The sequence below is a fragment of the Chiloscyllium punctatum genome, chromosome 5 (genome assembly GCF_047496795.1).
Source record: "Chiloscyllium punctatum isolate Juve2018m chromosome 5, sChiPun1.3, whole genome shotgun sequence".
Taxonomy (NCBI): domain Eukaryota; kingdom Metazoa; phylum Chordata; class Chondrichthyes; order Orectolobiformes; family Hemiscylliidae; genus Chiloscyllium; species Chiloscyllium punctatum.
Window position 1 is genome coordinate 14,995,140 of NC_092743.1, and position 22,331 is coordinate 15,017,470.

Consider the following 22,331-nt stretch of genomic DNA (forward strand, 5'->3'; position numbering starts at 1 on the left):
TCTGACATCTTGCTTTTCAAGAGGTTAGGAAACTCTCTCTCTATCGAAGGTACCTTTTTCATATGAGACATACTTGCAGAAAAAAAGACGCGACAACCCAGGGAGATCCTCAGCTGGAAGAAAGACACAAGACAACAGCAGCTATGTGGTTTTGAAGTTAAATTGATGTAATTTTAAAAAGTGTCTTATTGGAACAGTATATTGTTAGAGTTGGAGGCCGATAGTAAGCAGTTAAGAGAAAAGGAGGCTTAGTTGTGAATAGTTGTTTAATTATCACATTTAGAGTTTTTTAAAAAATGCTATTTTCTTTAAATAGTGGAATTTGTGAGTTCTCTTTCATTCGTATATTTTAACAGATTACAAGGTGAGGTGAGCTTTTCTGGTTGTTTTGGTTTAATTAACAGAGGGATTCACCTCTGTGTCACAACAGTTCCATCTACATGATTCACTGCAACAATTTGCCAAGGCTGTTTATCACCAGTGATGAAGGTAGCATGCTGGCTTGCAAATATTTCTGTTTCTTCATTACTGGATCAAAATCCTATAATTGCCTGCTGAACATAATGTTTGAGAGCTCCTTCACCTTGTGGACTTCAATTGAAAAAGACAGCTCACTACTACCTTGAGGCAGTAAAGAATTGTTAATAAATGCTGGCATTTCTAACACCAGCAATCTGAGTGATATAAAATCAATGGATATTAGACCTGAATGCAATAATGAATTTGATACTGCTCCTCCACTCACCTTTAACAATGTGATATGATTGCTGACATTGAAAAGTAATGAACGCAAATCATCATCTCTTTAGGGCACAAAAGCTGAGGGGAGCTCCAAGGAAACAGATTCAGCCACAAAACTGATAAAAACTGAAACGGCGATGAAAACGAGGAAGTCTGTATCAGGAAGATTGGCCAGAACTGGGTTAGTAAAAAAATAAATAAATAAACAAGTAATGAATTTCAAGAACGAGAAGCAGGAGTGGACCAGATAGCCCTTCAAGCCTACTCTACCGTTCAGTATGATCATGGCTGATCATTTACCTTAAATTCACTACTTTTTCTCTTGCTCCTAATATCATCTTGATTCCACGAGAGACCAAAGGCCTGTCTATCTCAGCCTTAAATATATATGACAGTTTATTATCTACAGCTTTTTTGGGTATACAATTTCATGAATTCTCAACCCTTTAACTGAAGAAATTAATTTTCATCTCATTTCAAAATAATTGGCACCTTCTCCTCAAACACTGCTGTCAGATTCTAGATTCTCCAGCTAGGAGGGAAAATTATCACTATCTAGTCCAGTCCCTTAAATCGGTGAAAAACTGCCTTGGGCACTTGCAACTTTTTTTCCTGTTGTGTTATGAACTTCCTATTCTTTCCTGCAGTCAAAGGTGTTGAAACCTTGCTGAGTTACAGTTGCTTAAGCCACAAGTATGCTCGACAGTGTGAGAGATTATATATTGACATTACAGCCAATTCTGATATTGTCCTTACCTGACCACAGTTTTCATATCGCCACACTTCCCTCTTCCACACCATCCTTTTGAGTTGAATTAAACTTCACTGGTATTACTAGAGATCTATAAACTTTTGCATTGCAGACCATTGAAATAGCTTGATTGATCTTGAAAACTTTGTTGATCCAATTTCCAAATTGACAGGATCAAAACAACATTAACCATTCTAGTTTGAAAGGACGAACCAATAAGTAAAGTGATCGCTAATAATTTTGTATTAAATTTTGGGTTAATAGACTGATGGCCCGAGGCCTCAAGAATGAATGTTTTCATTTTGGTATTAAAAACTACATAGATTCTAATTTTGTTTCCACTGGAATTTACAGTGGAGAGTGACTGAAGTATCTAAGATTCCAAATGATCTGACAAGGTGGACATAAACCCCTGAAGCAGGCTCAGATTACTGTCCTGAAAATGCAACTCCTTACTTTTTAAACTGGGATTAGGTGAATATTTTTCTCTCTCAACATTGCGCAACTTTGGAACTTTGCCTCATAAGGCAATGAAAGTGGGGTCTTTCAGTATTTTTAAGGCAGAAGTCAATTTTTGTTGGGCAAGAGAATGAAACATTATTGAGTAGTGATGGAAATGTGCAATTTAAGTAGCAAACTGATCAGCCAGAGTCTTATTGAATGGTAGAGCGCGTTCAAGCAGCCAACTGGCATACCACTACTTCCAATTCATATGTATGTTCTCAAATAATTTCTTAGTGCAGACCAAGAGAAGCTGCCGCAATCTTTGATTTTCTGTGATTGCGTGTTAACGTGAGGTTCCTATTATTGTTTGTAGCAACTATGGCTGTTCCAGAGAAAATTATACTTGAGCAAAGACTGAGCTAATCCATGTGTCCCTCTCTAGACAGTAATGGACATAGTCTTGGCTTGATCTGGAGTTGGTAAGGATTATGCAAGATTAAACTATCCATTTCAAACTCATCTGATGAGGAAGTAAAGCTAGGTTGTGATTGTGATTACAGCTGCTGTTTGTCTAGATACCTATTTTGTGGTTGTTGAAACTAATAACCTGGCTTGCAAATTGATCTTTCAGCCAATCTAAAATTAAGTTTGTTGTTTTCAGACAAGAACAGCCACCTTTCAAAGGTGTATTTGCTCCTGAGGATTTATACTCCTTTCCAGCTACGCCTGTTGGAGAATCAAGCACATTAAAGATTAATTTGCGTAATAGTTCATCGGTTGCGCACATGGTAAGTTCCTTCTGCTCAACAAGTTTAAAGACTATATTGAGCCAGTTTCTAAAATTTTCATTCCAAAAATTAATATATAATTTACACTTATTACAGAACAGCATTATGACATACAAAATCAGAAGAATCCTCGCACAAGGCTTTACAAATTATTTTTCTTTTATCTTTGATTATTGTCTAATAGCAGATGTTTAGAAACCCAATACTGAAGCACACTTCCTGGGTTTCCAAGTTTCTTTTCAACAAATCTAGACATGCAGCTGAAATAATTTTGCTTCTTGGATTGTTCCTGAAGTATAGGTTACATGAAAAAAAAGTATTTTCCTTTTTAGATTTAACTTCCAAAACTTGACAATGAATCTGATCCTTTGCAATGGTAGTGATGGTTTATTTTTAGAAAAGCTTTCCAAATTTGCAACTCTTGTACTTTTTTTTTTCTGTATCTTGTTTGCTGTAAGGGGCCAGAATGTTGACATGTCAGATCTCAGTGCCATTCTTTACTTTTGTGTACAAGCTATTCTTGGTAACTGGGTTTCCTCAAAATTGTCTACAATTCTCCTTTAACTCTGACTCCAGGAAAAACTTCATGCAAGTCACTAAACCAAACATTTCAAAACTTCTCCTGTTTTTCAGTTTGCTAAAAAGTAGTTATACTTTTGTTGTCTTCTCCATTGCTACCTTCTCTTTAAATTCCCCCTCAGTTGCTCTCATCGCCCCTGCTTCCAATTAGAACTGTAAGAAATGTGTGGGTTTTCTTTTCATTTATGTATCAGCTGCCTTCCTCCCTTTCATTTTCACACTAGCCAAATTTTCCAAACTAAGCTCATCTTGCTGCAGTTTCTGTACCTTCACCATCTAGACTATATGACTTGCCACCTCCTGACTCTGCCCTATTCAGACAAAATTGTTACCACCCAACTTTTCTTCCCAGGCCCCTCTGCTAACTTGCAAAAAGTCCTGTGCTTTCTACATCCTTGTTTCAATTTGGAAGTTCTCATTCTGTTTTTAAAGCGATTTGTTTTCATGTCTCCATTTCTTGGCAACTTTACTCCTACAATATTCAACATTTTCTTCATCCTCCTCGTCAAAGATTTTTGTAAGGTGGGGTGGGGGCGGGGGGTGCTGTTGAAGAGTACAAGGAGAAAGCCTTTGGTCACCTATGTGGATGTTGTCACCTCTGACTTTTATCAATTTTTGATACGACTGAGAGATCCCTTGAATTTTCTACAAGGTTAAAGGTAACATTAAAAATGATGATTTATTACTGTTGAGTTTACATGGTGACATTGTATTGAGTATATTTGTATGGTCAACAAAGATAACTGATACTGAGCTATTATTTCAACCATTTAATTATCCATTCTGGGAAAGGCTAGGCTTAAAATTAGCAAGATGATAGAGGAATTCTCTGTCTTAACTTAAAAACTATTCTAACTTCCAGTAATGCTTGTCTTTAATAAAACAAAAGTCCTCAAGGAGGGTTTGTTTACTTTATCACACCAGACACAGCAGATGGAGCAACAATTTGTAACAATATGGCACCTCTTTTAAAGTAGTGAACAAAAGACAGTACACCACAAAGGAAGATGATTGTCTATCATCTCATTCAAAGAACATAACTGCAAAATTTCCTCAGGATCCTAGGTTCAACCATCTAAAGCATCTTCATCAATGACTGCTTGTCCTTCATAGGTGATCAGGGCAAGAATGTTTGCTGCTGATTGTACAGTGTCCAGCGCCATTCACCACTCTTCAGATATTGAACCATCCATGTCCAAAAGCAAAACCTCTAAACAACTTCTGGGCCTGGGCCAACAGTAGTAAATGTAAATGACCATCTCTAACAAGAAAATCCAACCATCATCTCTTGACTTTCAGTAGTATTACTAGCACTTAACCCTCACTATTAACATTTCAAGGGTTGCCATTGACCAGAAATTTACTAGACCAACTACACAAATACTATCGCTGCAAGAGCCGGCCAGAGTTTGGGAATTCCACAGTGACTAACTTGCTTCCTGACTCCCCAAAGCCTGTTCACTATCTACAAGACACCAGTCAGGAGTATGCTGAAATACTCTATACTTGCCTGGATGAGTGTCGTTCCAACACTAAAGAAACTTAATACATCCAAGCAAAGGCAGCATGCTTGATATGTCAATTTGGCCTGTTCATCATTCACCACTCCTATTGTCATACATTGGCAGAAATGTGTACCATCTGCAAGATACACTGCAACAACTCCAAACCAGTGGTCTTCACAACCTAGAAGAACAGAGCAATAGATCCATAGGGACACTATCTGCAAGTTCCCTTCCAAACACCATACCATCTAACTTGGAACTGTATTACTGTTCCTTTAGTGGTTATGGCGTTCCACTATTTTCACCTAAACACAATTTATATACCTGCAGTGGATCAAGAAGATAGCTCATCGCTAACCTTTAAAGGGCAATTTGGGATGGGCAACACATGCTTTGTCACTGATGTCAACATCCCATGGATGATTTCTCTTTTTAAAAGCCCACTGCACTTCACAGAAGAATTGAGTAATATTAGGTTCCAAGCTGTCACTATATTGAATGCTCAAATGTTTTGAGCCAGAGTCAAATTTTATGATTCTGTAGTTGGAATATCTTGGAATGTATGCATGTTACATCTGCGTTATACAGCAGAAAGCATGGTTTGATGGATGCAGCTGCTAGTAGTTATTTCAAACCATTGACTGCTTTGTGAGCAAAAAACTTAGATATCTGCATTCATGGGGTTGTGTGTTATTTTTAACTTGACCCAAGCTACTACTAAATATAATCTTGCGTTTTGCTGTTGGCTGCAGGTTTCTTTAACTTGCTGTTTGGGTTGAACCATCATTATTGTGCAAAAATAGTATCCAAACAAGGCCAAGCTGATGTGTAGGACAAGTTTGTCTTAAAGCTCCTAAGCTTGCCTGCTGTTTCTTTAAGGAACTATGAACTTACAAGGCCCACTTAACAACTCATCATCAGATGGGGAGCACATCTATGATTTTCATGTGTCTCCAGGAAGACCAGAAATAAATGGCTCTGGGGGGAGTGAACTGGCTTTGTGGTAATCTTACTGGGCCAATAGTAGGATTATGAGTTAATCCTTTCAGGACATGGTTTCAAATTCCACCGTGTGAGATGGCGAAAATTGAATTCGATAAATAAATATCTGGAATTATAAGTGTGTGTAATGGGAACAGTTTTTGATTATTGTTTTTAAAAACCCTTCTGGTTCACCATTGTCCTTTTTTTTTATGAATGAAATTGCCATCCTTACCTGATTTTTAAATTCAGACATGAAATGTGCGATGCAGGCTAAGGAGAGCACAATTACTGTTACCAGGCTGCAGGTTATTGCTGCTAGACTGGGTCTGAGGCAAGTGTTAAGGAACGAACAAGATGGAAAAGTCTCATCCTTAGCAATCCACCTGTCAGAGGTGGAATCCATTCATGACGCTATCAGCAGAAGTGTCCACTGCCCAGTCTTGGTGATTAAGCTCTGACTTCACATTCAAGGTAATCATATGTTGTGTGGCAACAACTGTGCTACCTGTGTCAGACATTGAACAGATCTAGCATTCAAAATAAGCATTTTTGAGGTGCTGTGGGCCATCAGACCTCAACCCCCAGTATCTGCAACCTCATGAGCCAGCATTTTCCCGACTCTATCATTTGTCATCAAATACATGTAAGTTGACACCTCAATTTTACAGCACAATATTACTTGAAAGTCAAACAGCAGAAGTGGCATGCAACAGTTAAATGATCCCACAGCCCCCAAAATAAACTCTTCAAATCTGCATTCCAATCATGAATAATAATGGCCATATGAACAACTTGCTGGAGGAGAGAATCCACAAATATCCCAATTCTCAATGATTGGGTAGCTGAGCACATCATGCAAAGTGATGGAAGGTGTAATTGACAGTGCTATCAAGTAGAAATTGCATGATAATTGCTGACTGCTTCATTTGGCTTCTGCTCATGCCCTCATTATAGACTTAGTCCAAATGTAGACAAAAGAGCTGAGGGGAGGTGAGTGACTCTTTCATTCTAAGGACATAAGTGACACTGTGTGGCATCAGGAATATCCATCAAAACTGGAATCAATGGGAATTGGGAATGGAGGAGCTCTCTGACTGCCAACACCCTTAGCTATCTTACTTTGTGCTAGGTACAAATCCAATCTGCAATTATCTTAACCCCAGGTCATCACTGCAGGGCTTCCTGAGAGTGTCCTAGTCCCAATCATTCTCCGCTTCTTCACCAATGATCTTCCCTCCATCAGAAGGTCAGAAGTGAGCATGTTCACTACAGTGCTTAAAAATGTGTTGCTGAAAAAGCGCAGCAGGTCAGGCAGCATCAAAGGAACAGGAGAATCGACGTTTCGGGCATAAGCCTTTCACCCTCCTCATTCCTGAAGAAGGGCTTATGCCCAAAACGTCGATTCTCCTGTTCCTTTGATGCTACCTGACCTGCTGCGCTTTTCCAGCAACACATTTTTCAGCTCTGATCTCCAGTATCTGCAGTCCTCACTTTTCTCCATGTTCACTACAGTGTTTAGTTATGACGCCTCCGTTTACTGAAGCAGACTGCATCCATATGCAGTGGGACCCGGAAAACATCTGGGTTGACTGAGTTGTTGCCACGTAGCCACCAGGAAATGATCACCTCCAACAAGAGAGAATCTAATCATTGTCCCCTTAATTAGTATTGTTACTGTTGAATTCTCTTCTTATCGACAACCTGGGAGATACCATTGATCAGAAACTAATCTGAATCAACTATATATGTACTACGGCTAGTGAGTAACTTGCTACCTGTCTGCCAAATACTGTCTGTCATTTACAAAGCACAGACCAAAGTGTGATCAAAATACTTTTCACTTGCCTGTTGAGTTCTGCTCCAGCATCACTCAAGAAGCTTCATACCATCCAAGGCAAAACAGCCCATTTAGTTGGCAACCCACCTGCAATATGCACTGTAGTAACTCACCAAGGCTTTACTTTCCACACCACCTAGAGGGAAACTTGCAGGTGATGATGTTGTTCTCATATATCTGCTGCTCTTGTCCTTCTAAGTCTCTCAGCATCCTGATTTGGAACCAGTGTGTCCCTGTGTTCCAGGGTAATAGTTCAAGAATGCATCTTCTCCAGGCCACTTAGTTGGCTAGGCCTGTATTTATTGCCCAGCCCAATATCCATATTATACAAAAGAATGAAGATAATAAAAGACAGCAATTTACTAAGTGGAATCAGTTTAAGTTAAACCTCCTGAGAAGGTCTTTTACTTGATCAGTGATCTTGGTAGCCAGATCAGAACTGCTTTTAAGCAGCGCACTTGAATTGTTGTTTTTTGGGCTACAACATTTTTCTATCAGATTTTCTGACTTTGAGGCTGACCAGTATCTTTACGTATTAAGCATGTTTTCTTAGATCATTCATGTCTGCAGCATCTGTTCCATTTTCAATTCCAGCAATTTCCTTCTTTATGATTTATGTATATGTGATGACAAGTACCCATTATCCTTTTTAAGATAGTTCAACACCAGTTTGCAAAATTTGAAGTGAATTGTTCATTGTTTCAGCTTGCATTCTTGCATTGTTGTACCTTGAGGTGTTTGTTGAACAGAGAAACCAAGGAATTAAAGTATATGGTTCTTTTGAAATTGGTGTCACAGGGTAGTGTTGAAGGTGTTTGGTGCCCAGTGCCCTTGCCTTCATTGGTCAGAGTATTGAATATAGGAGTTGGGATGTCATGTTGCAGCTGCATAGGACATTAGCGAGGCCACTTTTGGAGTACAGCCTACAGTTCTGGTTGCCCTGTTATAGGAAGGATATTATTAAATTGGAAAGGGTGCGAAAAGATTTACAAGGATATTACTGGGACTGGAGAGTTCTACACAGGTTGTACCATACAAAGTAGCAGAACAGAGCAGAATAGTGTTACAGCAGAGAAAATTCAGAGAGAAATCAGAATTAACATTTGAGAGGTCTTTTCACAAGTCTGATAACAGCGAGGAAGAAGCTGTTCTTGAATCTGGTTTGTATGTGTATTCAAACTTTTTTACCCTCTGCCAATGGAAGGGAGCAAACTGGAGTGGGAGGGGTCTTTAATTATATTGGTTACTTTCCCAAGGCAGCAGAAAGTGTTGAACTGAGTCAGTGGCTGGAACCTGGTTTGCGTGATGGACTGAGCTGTGTTCATGACTCCCTGTAGTTTCTTGCAGTCTTCAGAAGAGTAGTTGCTATGCTATGTTGTGATGCATCTAGATAGGATGTTTTCTGTGGTGCATCTATAAAAGAATTGATCAGAGTTATTGCAGACATGCTGAATTTCCTTAGCCTCCTGAGAAAGTAGAGATGTTGGTGTGCTTTCTTGACTGTTGCATTGATGTGGGTAGACCAGGAGAGATTGGTGATCATTACTCCCAGGAACTTGACATTTGAACATCTCCATCTCAGCACGATTGATGCAGATAGTAGCGTGCTCTCCATTCTCCTTCCTGAGGCCAATGACTAGCTCCTTCATTTTGCTGACGTTCATGGAGAATTTATATCTTTATACCATGCCGCTAATCACTCAATCACTTTCCTGTATTCTGTCTTGTCATTGTAGATCCAACCTACAATGGTGATGTCAGCAAACTTGTAAATGGAGTTGGGGTGGAATTTGGCTACATAGTCTAGAGTGCATGCAGAGTATAGTAGAGAGCTGAGGATACATCCTTGCCAGACACTGATGTTGAGGATTATGGTGGAGGAGGTGTTGCCGATTCTTGATTGCAGTCTGAGTCAGGAAGTGGGAGCTGTGATCTAGGTCTCAGTTTACAATTGATCCTTTACAATTCATCCACTGGTTCAACAGATGCTTTCTCCCTGGACCATCTGGATTACTAAACTGAGACTGTGATCTAGGTCTCAGTTTAGAGATGGGTTTGTCTGGTATTGAAGGCAATCCTGTAGTCAATAAGTAGGGGTCTGATGTAGGTTATCCATCATACATGATAGATGTATAATGGATAACCGACATCAGACCCCGACTTATTGACTACAGGATTGCCTTCAACACCAGACAAACTCATCTCTAAACTGAGACCTAGATCACAGTCTCAGTTTAGTAATCCAGATGGTCCAGGGAGAAAGCATCTGTTGAACCAGTAGATGAATTGTAAAGGATCAAGGCAATTTGGTAGGCTGGAGTTGTGAGCCATGACTCCCCTCTCAAAGCACTTCATGGTTATGAAGGACCGAGCCATTGGGTGGTAGCCATTGAGGCATACTGCATGATTTTTCTTTGGCACCAGGATGATGGTCTTGAAGCAGGTGAGGACTTCAGATCTTAATAATGAGAGGTTAAGCATGTCTGTGAATACTCCCTCCATCTGGTCCACACAAGATCTGATTTCACAGCCGGGAACACTATCCAGGCCAGTAGCTTTCCATAGGTTCGTGCTCAAGAAGGTCGATCTAACATCTGTGGCAGTGACTGTGGGTACAGGTGGATTTGAGCCTGTTTTGGGTCAGTGATAGTATTTCACTGTTCAAAGCAAGTGTAGAATGCATTGACCTCATTGTGTAGGGATGTACTGTTGCCCACAATACTGTTCAATCTCACTGTAGCATGTAACGTGAGATAAGCTTCCCACAAATAACTGATAGTTAGTATGGATCTCAAACTTAGCTTGGTATTGCTTCTTGTTTTCTCTGGCTTTACAAAGATGATACCTGGACTCCCTCTATAGGTCAGGGTTGTCTGACTTGTACACCTTGGACCTGTACTTCAGTAAGGAATGGATCTCCCGGTTTATCCAGTTGGGGAGTGTTCGTTTTAACCCATTTACTCATGAAGTCTGTGACATACTCGTTTAGGTTGGCCACTGTTTCTTGAATGTGGCCCAGTCCACTGATGCCAAGCAGTCCCTCAGAAGCCTTTCCATTGCTTCAGACCAATGCTGCACTATTTTGTGTACGGAGGGCCGTCATGCTTCAACTTATGCTTGTAAGCCAGAAGGAGGAGCACGTCATTGTGATCTGATTTTCCAAAATTCAGGTCTGGGGGATGGAGGTCTAGGATCTTTGATAGTTGTATAGCAATGGTCAAGAATGTTCGGGCCAGGAGATGTGTTGGTTGTATTTTGGTAGTGTGTTCTTGAAGTTGGACTGGATGAAGTCACCAGCTACGATGAACAAGGCCTCTGGGTATTCTGTCCCAAAACTTTGTAGCATTGTGTATTTAATCAAGTGCACTCTTCACTTCTGTGCAGGGTGATGTGTAGGCCACTGTCAGGATAGATGAGGTGAACTTGCGCAGCAGGTGGTAGGGATGGCACTTAAGATATTCAAACTCTGTGAGAAGATTTGTAGCTCGGGTGCTCGTTGTTGTGGTTCTGTTTGCCGAGCTGGGAATTTGTGTTGCAGACATTTCGTCCCCTGTCTAGGTGACATCCTCAGTGCTTGGGAGCCTCCTGTGAAGCGCTTCTGTGATGTTTCCTCAGGCATTTGTAGTGGTTTGAATTCAAACAATGAGAACCCGAGCTACAAATCTTCTCTCAGACTTTGAACACCTACGGGCAAGAGACGCTAAGACAAGCCAGGAAATGGGAATCCTGTGCCAACCGCCTAAACCTCAATCTCTGAAAGTTGCCACCCAGGTAAATAGTGCAGTGAAGAAGGCATATGGCGTACTGGCTTTTATCGGTAGAGGAATTGAGTTCTGGAGTCCTGAGGTCATGTTGCAGTTGTATAAGACTCTGGTGCAGCCGCATCTGGAGTATTGTGTGCAGTTTTAGTCGCCATACTATAGGAAGGATGTGGAGGCACTGGAACGGGTGCAGAAGAGGTTTACCAGGATGTTGCCTGATATGGTAGGAAGATCGTATGAGGAAAGGCTGAGGCACTTGGGGCTGTTTTCATTGGAGAAAAGAAGGTTTAGGGGTGACTTGATAGAGGTGTACAAGATAATTAGGGGTTTATATAGGGTTGACCATGAGAACCTTTTTCCACGTATGGAGTCAGCTATTACGAGGGGGCATAGATTTAAATTAAGGGGTGGTAGGTAAAGGACAGATGTTCGGGGTAGATTCTTTCCTCAGCGAGTTGAGTTCATGGAATGCCCTGCCAGTAGCAGTGGTGGACACTCCCTCTTTATGGGCATTTAAATGGGCATTGGATAGGTATATGGAGGATAGTGGGCTAGTGTAGGATCGGTGGGCTTGGATCGACGCAACATCGAGGGCTGAAGGGCCTGTACTGCGCTGTATTGTTCTATGTTCTATGTTCTAAACGCCACATACGAACAACTCCAGTTACTGCATGAATGCCGAAAGAATAGAATCCTTCACCACGTGTCCAATACAGACCACCAGTCAACAACCCACAAGCCAGGGACACAACCAGACCAAACGGATTCAGGATGATCCAGGTAACGATTACAGATGCTCACAACAGACTTCACAAATACAGATAAGAAATTGCGTGCCAAAAATCGTTAATTTCAAAAACCACCAATCCGGAATGGACCCGGACCATAGAACAGGCCGTCACTATAGGACAGAACAGGACAACACACCGCAAAAAACTGGCACTAAAAGAAAAAAATGGCCAAACTAACACCCAACAGAGGACACCACAACACACACCTGGGTTAGAAACCTCTCCCACAGACAGCTCACAGACACGGAAAGAACAATACTGGCCAAGGGACTCAACTATAACCACAGGGACGCCAAGACAGCAGACTTCCTAGCAGCACTAGAATGCACACTCAGGAACAATGGACTGACAGAAGAGACACAACAAACAGTGAGACAAAGTATTATACCTCTGATAACAAGGAAAAGACAAACACACCACCTCAACACCCAGGAGAGGGAAGCACTAAAATCACTAAGAAACGATAAGAACATAATCATACTGCCAGCAGACAAAGGTAGAATGACGGTCATCCTGGACAAAGCAGACGACATCCAAAAAGCGCAACAACTACTTGCAGATACCAACACCTACCAAAGGGGGAGTTTGACCCCATCCCACAGCTCACCAATAGGATAAACAACACATTGAGGAACCTACAAAAAAACAGACAGATAACCAGGTTTGACCTACAAAGAATGAAACCTGAAAGAAACAACAACCCCAGATTCTATGTACTACCTAAAGTGCACAAACCAGACATCCCACTCAGTCCCATAGTATTAGTACCAGGGACACCATCACACAAACTGGCTAAAGAACTACAACAGAAACTGAAACACCTGATCAGCGGATCCAGACACTCTACAATCAACACAGGAATTCTTGGACATCATCAGAAATATACACATAGACAAGGAAGAAACCATGGTCTCATTCAATGTAACGGCACTGTTCACCTCTATCGACAAAACCCTAGCCAGAGAAACAATAGCCAACCTGCTGGACATACAGAACAGACAACAGGACATTGAACCTATCAACAAAGATGGCATACTCAAACTACTGGACTTGTGCCTCACAACACACTTCACATTCAACAACCAAATATATGAACAAATCAACGGCACACCCATGGGCTCACCCATCTCTGGACTCATAGCAGAAACGGTAATGCAAAGATTAGAACAAACAGTCTTACTGCAAATTCAACCCAAACTCTGGGTCAGATATGTGGATGACACATTTTGTAATCATTAAAAACACAAATAGAAAACACACACCGGATCATCAACGCCACACTCACAGGAATCCGATTCACTAGAGAGGAAGAAAAGGACAACCAACTCCCATTCCTAGACATGATGGTACAGAGAACACCGAATGGAAAATTCACCACAAAGGTATACAGGAAAGCCACACACACAGACCAAATCCTAAACTACAAAAGCGACCACCCCAACACACACAAGAAGTTGCATCAAGACACTATTCAAAAGGGCCACAACACACTGCAGTACACCAGAACTACAAAAAGAGGAAGAAGAACACCTATACAATGTATTCGCCAAAAACTGATACCCGCGCAATTTCATCAACAGATGCCTAAGGGAAAGACAATGGAACGAGGACATACCGCAACCCAAAGGATTAGCCACACTACCATACATCAAGAGCATTTCCGAACTGACAGCCAGACTACTGCGACCACTAGGACTCATAACAGCACACAAACCAACAGCCACTCTCAGACAACAACTCACCAGGACGAAGGACCCGATACCCAGCATGAGCAAAACCAATGTAGTGTACAAAATCCCATGCAAGGACTGCACAAAACACTACATAGGACAAACAGGACGACAGCTAATGATCCGCATCCATGAACACCAACTAGCCACGAAACGACATGACCAACTATCCTTAGTAGCCACACACTCAGATGACAAGCAACGTGAATTCAACTGGGACAACACTACTATTACAGGACAAGTCAAACAGAACAGCCAGGGAATTCCGAGAGGCATGGTATTCATCCACCGATTCAATCAATAAGCACATCGACCTGGACCCAATATACCGGCCATTGCAGCGGACAGCTGGAACTAACAACCGGAAGCGGCAGATTCAAACCACTACAAATGCCGGAGGAAAGATCACAGAAGCGCTTCACAGGAGGCTCCAAGCACTGAGGATGTCACCTAGAGAGGGGATGAAACGTCTGCACCACAAATTCCCAGCTCAGCGAACAGAACCACAACAACTTAAGATATTCTAGGTCCGGGACGCAGTAATCCACCAGGGTTTCCAAGTCTGAGCACCAGGAGGTGGTGGTTAGGAGGCAGACACCACTGCCTCTTGCCTTGCTAGAGGATGCCGAATAGTCTATTCTGTGAACTGAGAAACCTTCCAGTTGTATGACAGGTGTAGCAGGAGTGAGCCATGTCTCTGTAAAAACTGAGCAAATTGCAGTCTCTTGGTCCCCTTTTGGAAGATGAGATTAGCTTTAGGTTCATCCATTTTGTCCTCAATTGTCTGGATGTTTGTCTGGAAATCCTGAAGTCTGTCTCAGCTGACGTCCAATATATCTCCCATGTTTTCTGGGTAGATGGCTGCTCTTCAATCCTGGGTGTCGGTGAAGGAACTCTGGAAGGCAAATGTGTGCTCCTGATGGGGTTCTGGGCACCAGTCACAGCCTTGAGCATTCTGGAAGGATCTTAGTTGGGCCTCTTTGATGTCATATTATGGTGTTTCTTGTTCCTGCGCTAGTCAGGCCTTGGTTTGATTTAGGTTTCCACGACATTACTGCCATCAAGCCTCCGAGAGTTAGGAAGGCCTCCTGGCTTGCAGTTTTAGCATCTTTAATGTGTTCCTGAGGTGGCTCTGGGGTGTCTTGTAGTCGGTCTGGTCAGGCCTCCTCAATATTGGGTCACTGTGGGGTCAGATCTTCTTCCAGCTGGTTCAACTGTTCAGGCCTTGGTTCTGGGTTTCCATGAGGTGGTCGGACTTGCAGGAAACCCATAGGCCCTTGGTTCCCCTGGGCTTGCAACTCTGACATCAGTAATTCAAGCCTTGTCTGTCATTGAATCTTTAAATCTGATAGTGGGTTTAAGAGAACATTGTTATTAATTCTGAAGACGTGGACATAGAATTGAGGTTGAGAAGAGCAGAACAATTACAAGTTATGTAAGAATAATATTTGCTGTAGACAGCTCACAAAATAGTGCCACACTCTGGCACCATCTTTGAATGTTTTCACCATCTCCCCTGTATACTATAACATACTGGTAAAGGGGTAGATAAAAATCCACCTCAGGAAAGATATTATTTCATGGAAATCAGTTCAGCGAAGGTTCACTTCAATGTTCCCCGGTATGGAGAGATTGTCGAATGAGTGTTAAGGCAAAACAAGGGTTGGGACTCCTTATTCTAAATGCCAGTGAGTAGAGGTGGTATCATTGAAACATATAGGATTCTTAGGGGGCTTGACAGGGTGAAAGGATGTTTCGCCTTGTGGGAGAGCCTAGGATCAGAGGGCACTGCCTCAGAATAAAGGGACACAAATTTAAGACTGCACGAAGGAGGAATTTCTTGAGGTTTGAGTCTTTAGAAATCCTTGCCACAAGCTTTGGGGACAGTGCCCTCATGTACATCTAAGACTGAGAAAGATAAGTAAGCGTTACTGGGAAAGGGCTGGAAAGTGTACATGAGTAATGTTTGATCAACCATGATCTTATTGAATGGCGAAGCAGGCTTGCGAGGCCAAACAGCCTACACCTGATCATTTTTTAAGAATCAAGTGGATGAAATAGAGTTGACACAGTCAGGAGATTAACCCGATTTTATGCACAATTGTTGACCATTCAAGTTATCTGCTCGTGCTGTAATGTAGATTTTGTTAGAATGATTGCAGGGATGAAAGACTTCAGTTCTAAAAATGGATTGGAGAAGTAAGGAATATTTCTTTTGGAGAGGAGAAGACTGAGAGGGGAGATTGATATATATTTTCAAAATGGTTTGGAAAGATTATGATGTGGTGCAAGTGTTAGAGTGGAGTGTACAAAGTTTAAAAAAACACACAACACTGGGTTATAGTCCAACAGATTTATTTGAAACCAAAAGCTTAGATAGGGAGAAATTGTGCCCACTTATAATAGGATCAAGAGCAAGAGGGCACAGATTTGAACTAATTAGCAAAAGAGACAAATCATTTAGAGGCTTTTTCATGTGCAAATGGTTGAGGTGCATTGCTTGGGAGTGTAGTGGAGGTAGGATCAATTCAAGCGTTAACAAAGAATTTGGACAGAGTGGATAAATATACTTACAGGGTTTATAGGTTAGAGGTAGGAATGGCACTTGTTCATTTGGAGAGCCAGTCCAAATAGCTGCCTTTTTTTGTATTGTCACAATACAGTGATTCTTTGTTCAGCACTTGTCATCGATTTAACAGTAAAGAAACCAGATCCTGTATCCATTTGTTTGTGAATAATTTGTATGTATATACATGTGAATATACAGTAATTTTTTGCACAATTATTCTCCTGCACATAGTGCATAAATTGTTGGCACTAGTTAAAGATTGTTGAAAACCACAAGCCCCAGCAACCACGCCCCACCCCACCACCACTGCTGCATACTTTCCATACTTATGGGCTGGGATTTTTTTCAATGTTTCGGGCAGGAGTCCTTCGTCGGCAATGAGGCTGGAAACCTCTGGGGTGGAGAGGTAAATGGGAGGGAGTGGGGCTGGGGAGAAGGTAGTTGAGAGTGCAATAGGTGAATAGAGGAAGGGGTAAAGGTGATAAGTCGGAGAGGGTAAAAAGGTAAAAAATCGTTCAAACATGCTGATTATTTGAGATGATTTGCAGTGATGCATGTCTCTAATGAATATTCTCTTGCTTTATGTTGTAAATTAAAATCGTGATCAACACTTATTCAAACATGTTTGGATTAATAGCTGATTTGAGCTGCTGGATATAAACTGTAATATTTAAAAAAAGAAATATTTTGTCATGGGCATGTGTTTGTGTTGCTTGTTGCTGTACTAATGCTCTTGGTGTTGATTTGCAGCTGAAGTTTGTAAATCCCAGGGAGCCATTTTATATCAAGCATTCCAATTATTCATTGCGGTGAGTGATCAATAAAAATCTTAAGCAACAAGGAGGCAATATCTTGAGAATGGAATTAGTGCATGATCTTATAAACATCAAGATTGCAGCATTATACAAGGGATTTGAATCCTTAAATTTGTTCCTTTCTCTTGTGATTATGCTAAATATTCATCCAGCTGGAGTTCACTGTCAGGAAAAAAATATAGATTCTTTACACTTGGATAATAAAAAGAATATATTCATATGTGGTAATTCTCTTCATTCATGTATGTTTTAATGAAAGCTATTGAGGAAGTGAAGTGCAAGATTGAGTGTATCAATGTGGAACATAAAGACAGACTTAAAATACTGCAGCTTTGCTAATTATCTTAAATTTGATTTCATAATCCTGATCATGACCAAAAATCATACTGCATAGAACTAAAAGGAAGTATATATTGTACTAAAATTGTGCAAGAAAGGTATGTATAATTGATTTTCAGTTCTGGAATATACAAGCATATGAAGTAGGAGCAGGAATGGACAATTTGTCCCCTTGAGTATTTGCTTGCGTTTGAAATTCCGCATTCCAATCTACACACAGTAACCTTTGTAGGCATTAAATGATCAAACATGTCTAAGTGATTTCTTTCATTAGCATACTGAAGCCTACCTTAGCAATTCACTAGTTAAGATTTGCAAATGGTACTGCCTAGGAATCAGGTGTGATCCTCCCTGTCTGCTTATAAAAAAACATTATGCTTAAAATGTGATGAACATTGGATTTGAATTGATTAGGATAACTTGAGGGCTTGTAAGGTGCACGATGGAAACCCAGTTTATTCTTTCCATCTTCAAACCTCAATAATCTATGGCCCAGAAAATTAATTGCATCTTTTCTCAATCTTAAATTTAGATTTTCAGAAATTTTCTGATTGTGCTGTACTTTAGATATAATAACTTTCCAATCAGTAAATACTTGCCCAGTCCTAATTTCTTTCTCTTGGCAAAGCTTGTTTCCTCCATTATTTAGTAATGTGGTAATTGTGATGAGTTATGCTTCAGTTTCTTCTGTGCTTCCTTTTAAAGTGCTTCATCTGGTGAAACAAATTTACCTGGAACACTAACATTTGGAGAAGTAGAAGAATAATACAGAATGTTAAGGACAGGAATATAAGAACAAGAGGAGGCCATAAAGCCCCTCAAATCTGTTTGGCACATACCTGATCTGTGTGTTTATTCTATGCCCAACAAAGTTCTATCAACTTCTTCAGTTTTGACCAATTTATTTCATCCTCAACTTCAACACTTCTTTGGTATGAAAATTCTGGATTTCAGTTACTCTTTTGTATGAGGTGCTTCTGACACCATCCGTGAATGACTCAACGTGAATTTGAATGTTATTGCTCCCTTATACTGGACCTCTCTCTTCTTACCTCCATCCCACCACCTTCTAATTGAGGGAATACATGCCTTTTCTCTGCATTGAGCTTTATAATTTGTTGCTTTCACTCTTAGTATCATTCTAATCTGCCCATCACCAAATCACCTACGTGAGGTCATATCTTTACTGGGATGTGATGCAGATAATTAAGTGCTGTATTCTGAAATGGGACTAATCAAAGTTTTGATATAACTTCTGCCGTACAGTTTATTCTTAGATTCACTGAGCCAAATAGGTTCTTCCTATATTGTACAAATCAAGAGTTCTAAATTTAAACTTGAACCTTCAAAATGGACGCCGTTCATCTGGTTATTGTTTCACCTCCCCTCACCCCCCAACTTTCAGTCCCAAATGTAAATGATACTGCTAGTCCCTTTCCTTGAAAGATACCATTTCCATGTGAAACTTGGGAATGGACAAGTACTGCATCTTTTGGTGAGGGGGAAGTTGATTTCAAGTTTTGTTCATGTTTTTACTTCATGAACTTATTTCTTTGTTTAGTGCTCAACACTACATCAACCTACCTGTCCGGTTCAAACCAGAGTCAGACGGCAGATTCGAGGCACTGCTCGTGATACAAACCGATACATGTGGAAGTCTCCCAATTCGACTTATTGGTGACGCTATTAGAAAGGAGTAAATGAAAATCAATTTTGTTAAATTAAATGTCTGGTTGTACTTTAAGATCTGTCTTCAAGAAGAAACTGTTCCACAGGAAACAGCATTATGTAAAATTGTACAGTAAATGGAAAATGTATCTTTCATGTACAAATTTGCGAATTATGCATTTTATAAATGAAGATATTTAGGCACTGGTGCCATTTAACATCAGCATAATGTCATTCGTAAAGAGGGAAAGTATTTTAGTACGCATCTGTAGTATACAAAATAACAAAACCAATTTGCTGCGGCAAGGAGCTGTAAAAGTTTCTGCCTCTTCCTTCATTATTATATAACTTGAAGTATTTTGCACAAGCTTCATTTTTGTGGCTGTTTTATGTACATTTGAAATAGTTCTTGCTGTATATTTGAAATAAAGTTAGTATGGGCAATTAATTTATCAAGATATCTCCATGTTTTTCTTAAATCCACATACTGCAGGTGCCGTAACTTAAAGGATTTTATTGCTGTACTTGAAGCAGTCAATAAAATGGAGCTAAAAACTGAAAAGTTTCTTCCTATTAATGTAAAAGCAAAGTGCTGGAGAAATTTAAACAAACATGTCTACATTTGTGGCGAGTGAAACAAAGTTTTAAGTCTGATATAACTTTTTGAAACTAAGAATTAATTGCTTAGTCACACAGAACTTGCACATTACAAAAGAAGCTGAAGGTTTTTTTTTGTCTTGCACTGAAGACTAAGATGCAGACTTGGAAAAAGGCGCATCAAATTAGCACTGTGTATATTGCACAGATGTGTGAAAGAGTCAATGCTTACCACTTTTTTTTTACTTCTGAACAACAGTCAGTGTAGCTTTAGACTACCCTGGAAGGGAAGACATCTAAAAAAATTGAACTACGTGTGAAGCTAGCTGTGTCTCACTGCTACCTCACAATAATACAAATGGTTTTCTCCACTAACAGGATGCTGCCTTGGAATCAAAAAGGTATTTTGCATATAACACATGAGTATTTTGGCGAATTTCAGTATTGGGGGTGATGCCAGCTATTTAAGCCATAGGTCCCAATGACTGGAAGACTGTCAAACAACACTGTCTTCTAGATCATTTGCAATGGGCTGTATGCTGATCGTGTTAAACCAACCTGAGCATCCAACTATCAGAGTAGAGCATTTGGTATGATTCAGCTATTGGACATGATGTATTAAATAAACTTTGCTAAGAATTACACAGGAAATCCATTTAAGGTTATATTTCGGTTTGCAATATCATGTGTGCTGGCAACTACTTACATTAATATCGCACCTTGTTTTATGAAGGCGCAGAAATTTGCACATACACTGCATCTTTTTCATTGGGAAGTTTCAAAAAAAGACTTGTAGAGACTGGCAATCAGCTGTATTCCCATGGCAACACCTTGACCAATCAGTTTTCAGACCAGGCAGTGGAATTAAGATTGATGATTAATTGTTGCTGTTGCATGACCATGCAAATGAAGACCCAATCAATCAGCACCCTTTTTTTTCATGCTGTTTAAATTGGTATCCAAATTTTCAAATCTTTGCATCCTAGTTCTGATAACTGCAAGATGACCTTCAACATTACTAAAAGTAGTGCAATTATGTGCAATTTTTAAATGGAATATTGTTTCTACAGTAATGCACTAGTTTGATTTTCTGATATTGGCAGATTTTGAAGAGGCTCAATTCTTAGTATTCATTCTCTTTGACATAACTAATGACTTTCTGGTATGTAGGTGAAAGTGAGGACTGCGAATGCTGGAGATTAGATTCAAGATGAGAGTGGTGCTGGAAAAACAGCAAGTCGGGCAGCATCCGAGGAGCAGAAATATCAATGTTTCGGGCAGGAGTCCGTTGGCAATGAGGCTGGAAACCTCTGGGGTGGAGAGATAAATGGGAGGGAGTGGGGCTGGGGGAAAAGGTAGTTGAGAGTGCAATAGGTGAATAGAGGAAGGGGTAAAGGTGATAAGTCGGAGAGGGTGGAGCGGATAGGTAGGAAGGAAGATTGACAGGTCATAAGGACGGCGCTGAGCTGGAAGTTTGGAACTGGGGTAAAGTGGGGGGGGGAGGGGAAATGAGGAAACTGGTGAAGTCCACATTGATGTCCTGGGGTTGAAGAGTTCTGAAGCGGAAGATGAGGTGTTATTCATCCAGGTGTCAGGTGGGGGGAGTGGCTGTGGAGGAGACCCAGGACCTGCTTACTCTCAGCAGAGTGGGAGGGGGTGTTAAAATGTTCGGCCACAGGGCAGTGGGGATGATTTGTGCAGGTGTCCCGGAGATGTTCCCTAAAGCGCTCTGCAAGAAGGTGTGGGCGCAGGATTTGCAATTCCTGCAGTGGCAGGGGAGGGTGGATTGTTGGGGGACGTGGACCTGACCAGGTGGTCACAGAGGGAACTGTCTTTGTGGAATGTGGATGGGGTGGAGAGGTGCTCTGCAAGAAGGCGCCTGCTGTGTTTTTCAAGCACCACTCTCATCTTGAATCTAATCTCCAGCATTCACAGTCCTCACTTTCACCTACCTAGCAGAAAGTCATTGGTTATACTGTCAAGGTGCCCAGACTCCAGAGCAACTGATACAATACATGGTATTAGTGGGAGTGCAGGTGAAACTTTGGATGTGGAAGGTTCCTTTGGGGCCTTGGATGGAGGCGGGGGGAGGTGTGGACGCAGGATTTGCAATTCCTGCGGTGGTAGAGGAAGGTGGCAGGAGGGGAGGGTGGATTGTTGGGGGATGTGGACCTGACCAGGTAGTCACAGAGGGAACTGTCTTTGTGGAAAGGGAAATATATCCCTGGTGGTATGGTCAGTTTGTAGGTGGTGGAAATGTTGGCAATTAATGTGGAAGTTGGTGGGGTGGAAAGTGAGGACCGGGGGTTCTGTCTTTGTTGTGTTTGGAGAGGTGGGTTTTGATGGCGGAGGTGCGGGACGTGGATGAGATGCGTTGGAGGGCATCTTCAACCATGTGGAAGGTGAAAGGGGAAATTACGGTCTTTAAAGAA

General features: G+C 41.0%; 1 protein-coding gene across 5 annotated transcripts in view; it reads left to right on the forward strand.

The window, feature by feature from the left end:
• cep192 (centrosomal protein 192) overlaps nt 1-19,817 on the forward strand; it is a 190,073-nt gene extending 170,256 nt beyond the window's left edge. For all 5 annotated transcript variants that reach the window (XM_072569797.1, XM_072569801.1, XM_072569799.1 and 2 more), the window contains 4 exons: nt 810-922; nt 2,598-2,724; nt 17,231-17,289; nt 19,196-19,817. In XM_072569797.1, the coding sequence (XP_072425898.1) occupies nt 810-922; nt 2,598-2,724; nt 17,231-17,289; nt 19,196-19,334 (438 nt within the window). In that variant the 3' untranslated portion in view covers nt 19,335-19,817. The remainder of the gene's footprint in view (nt 1-809; nt 923-2,597; nt 2,725-17,230; nt 17,290-19,195) is intronic.
• Nucleotides 19,818-22,331: the final 2,514 nt, after the last annotated feature.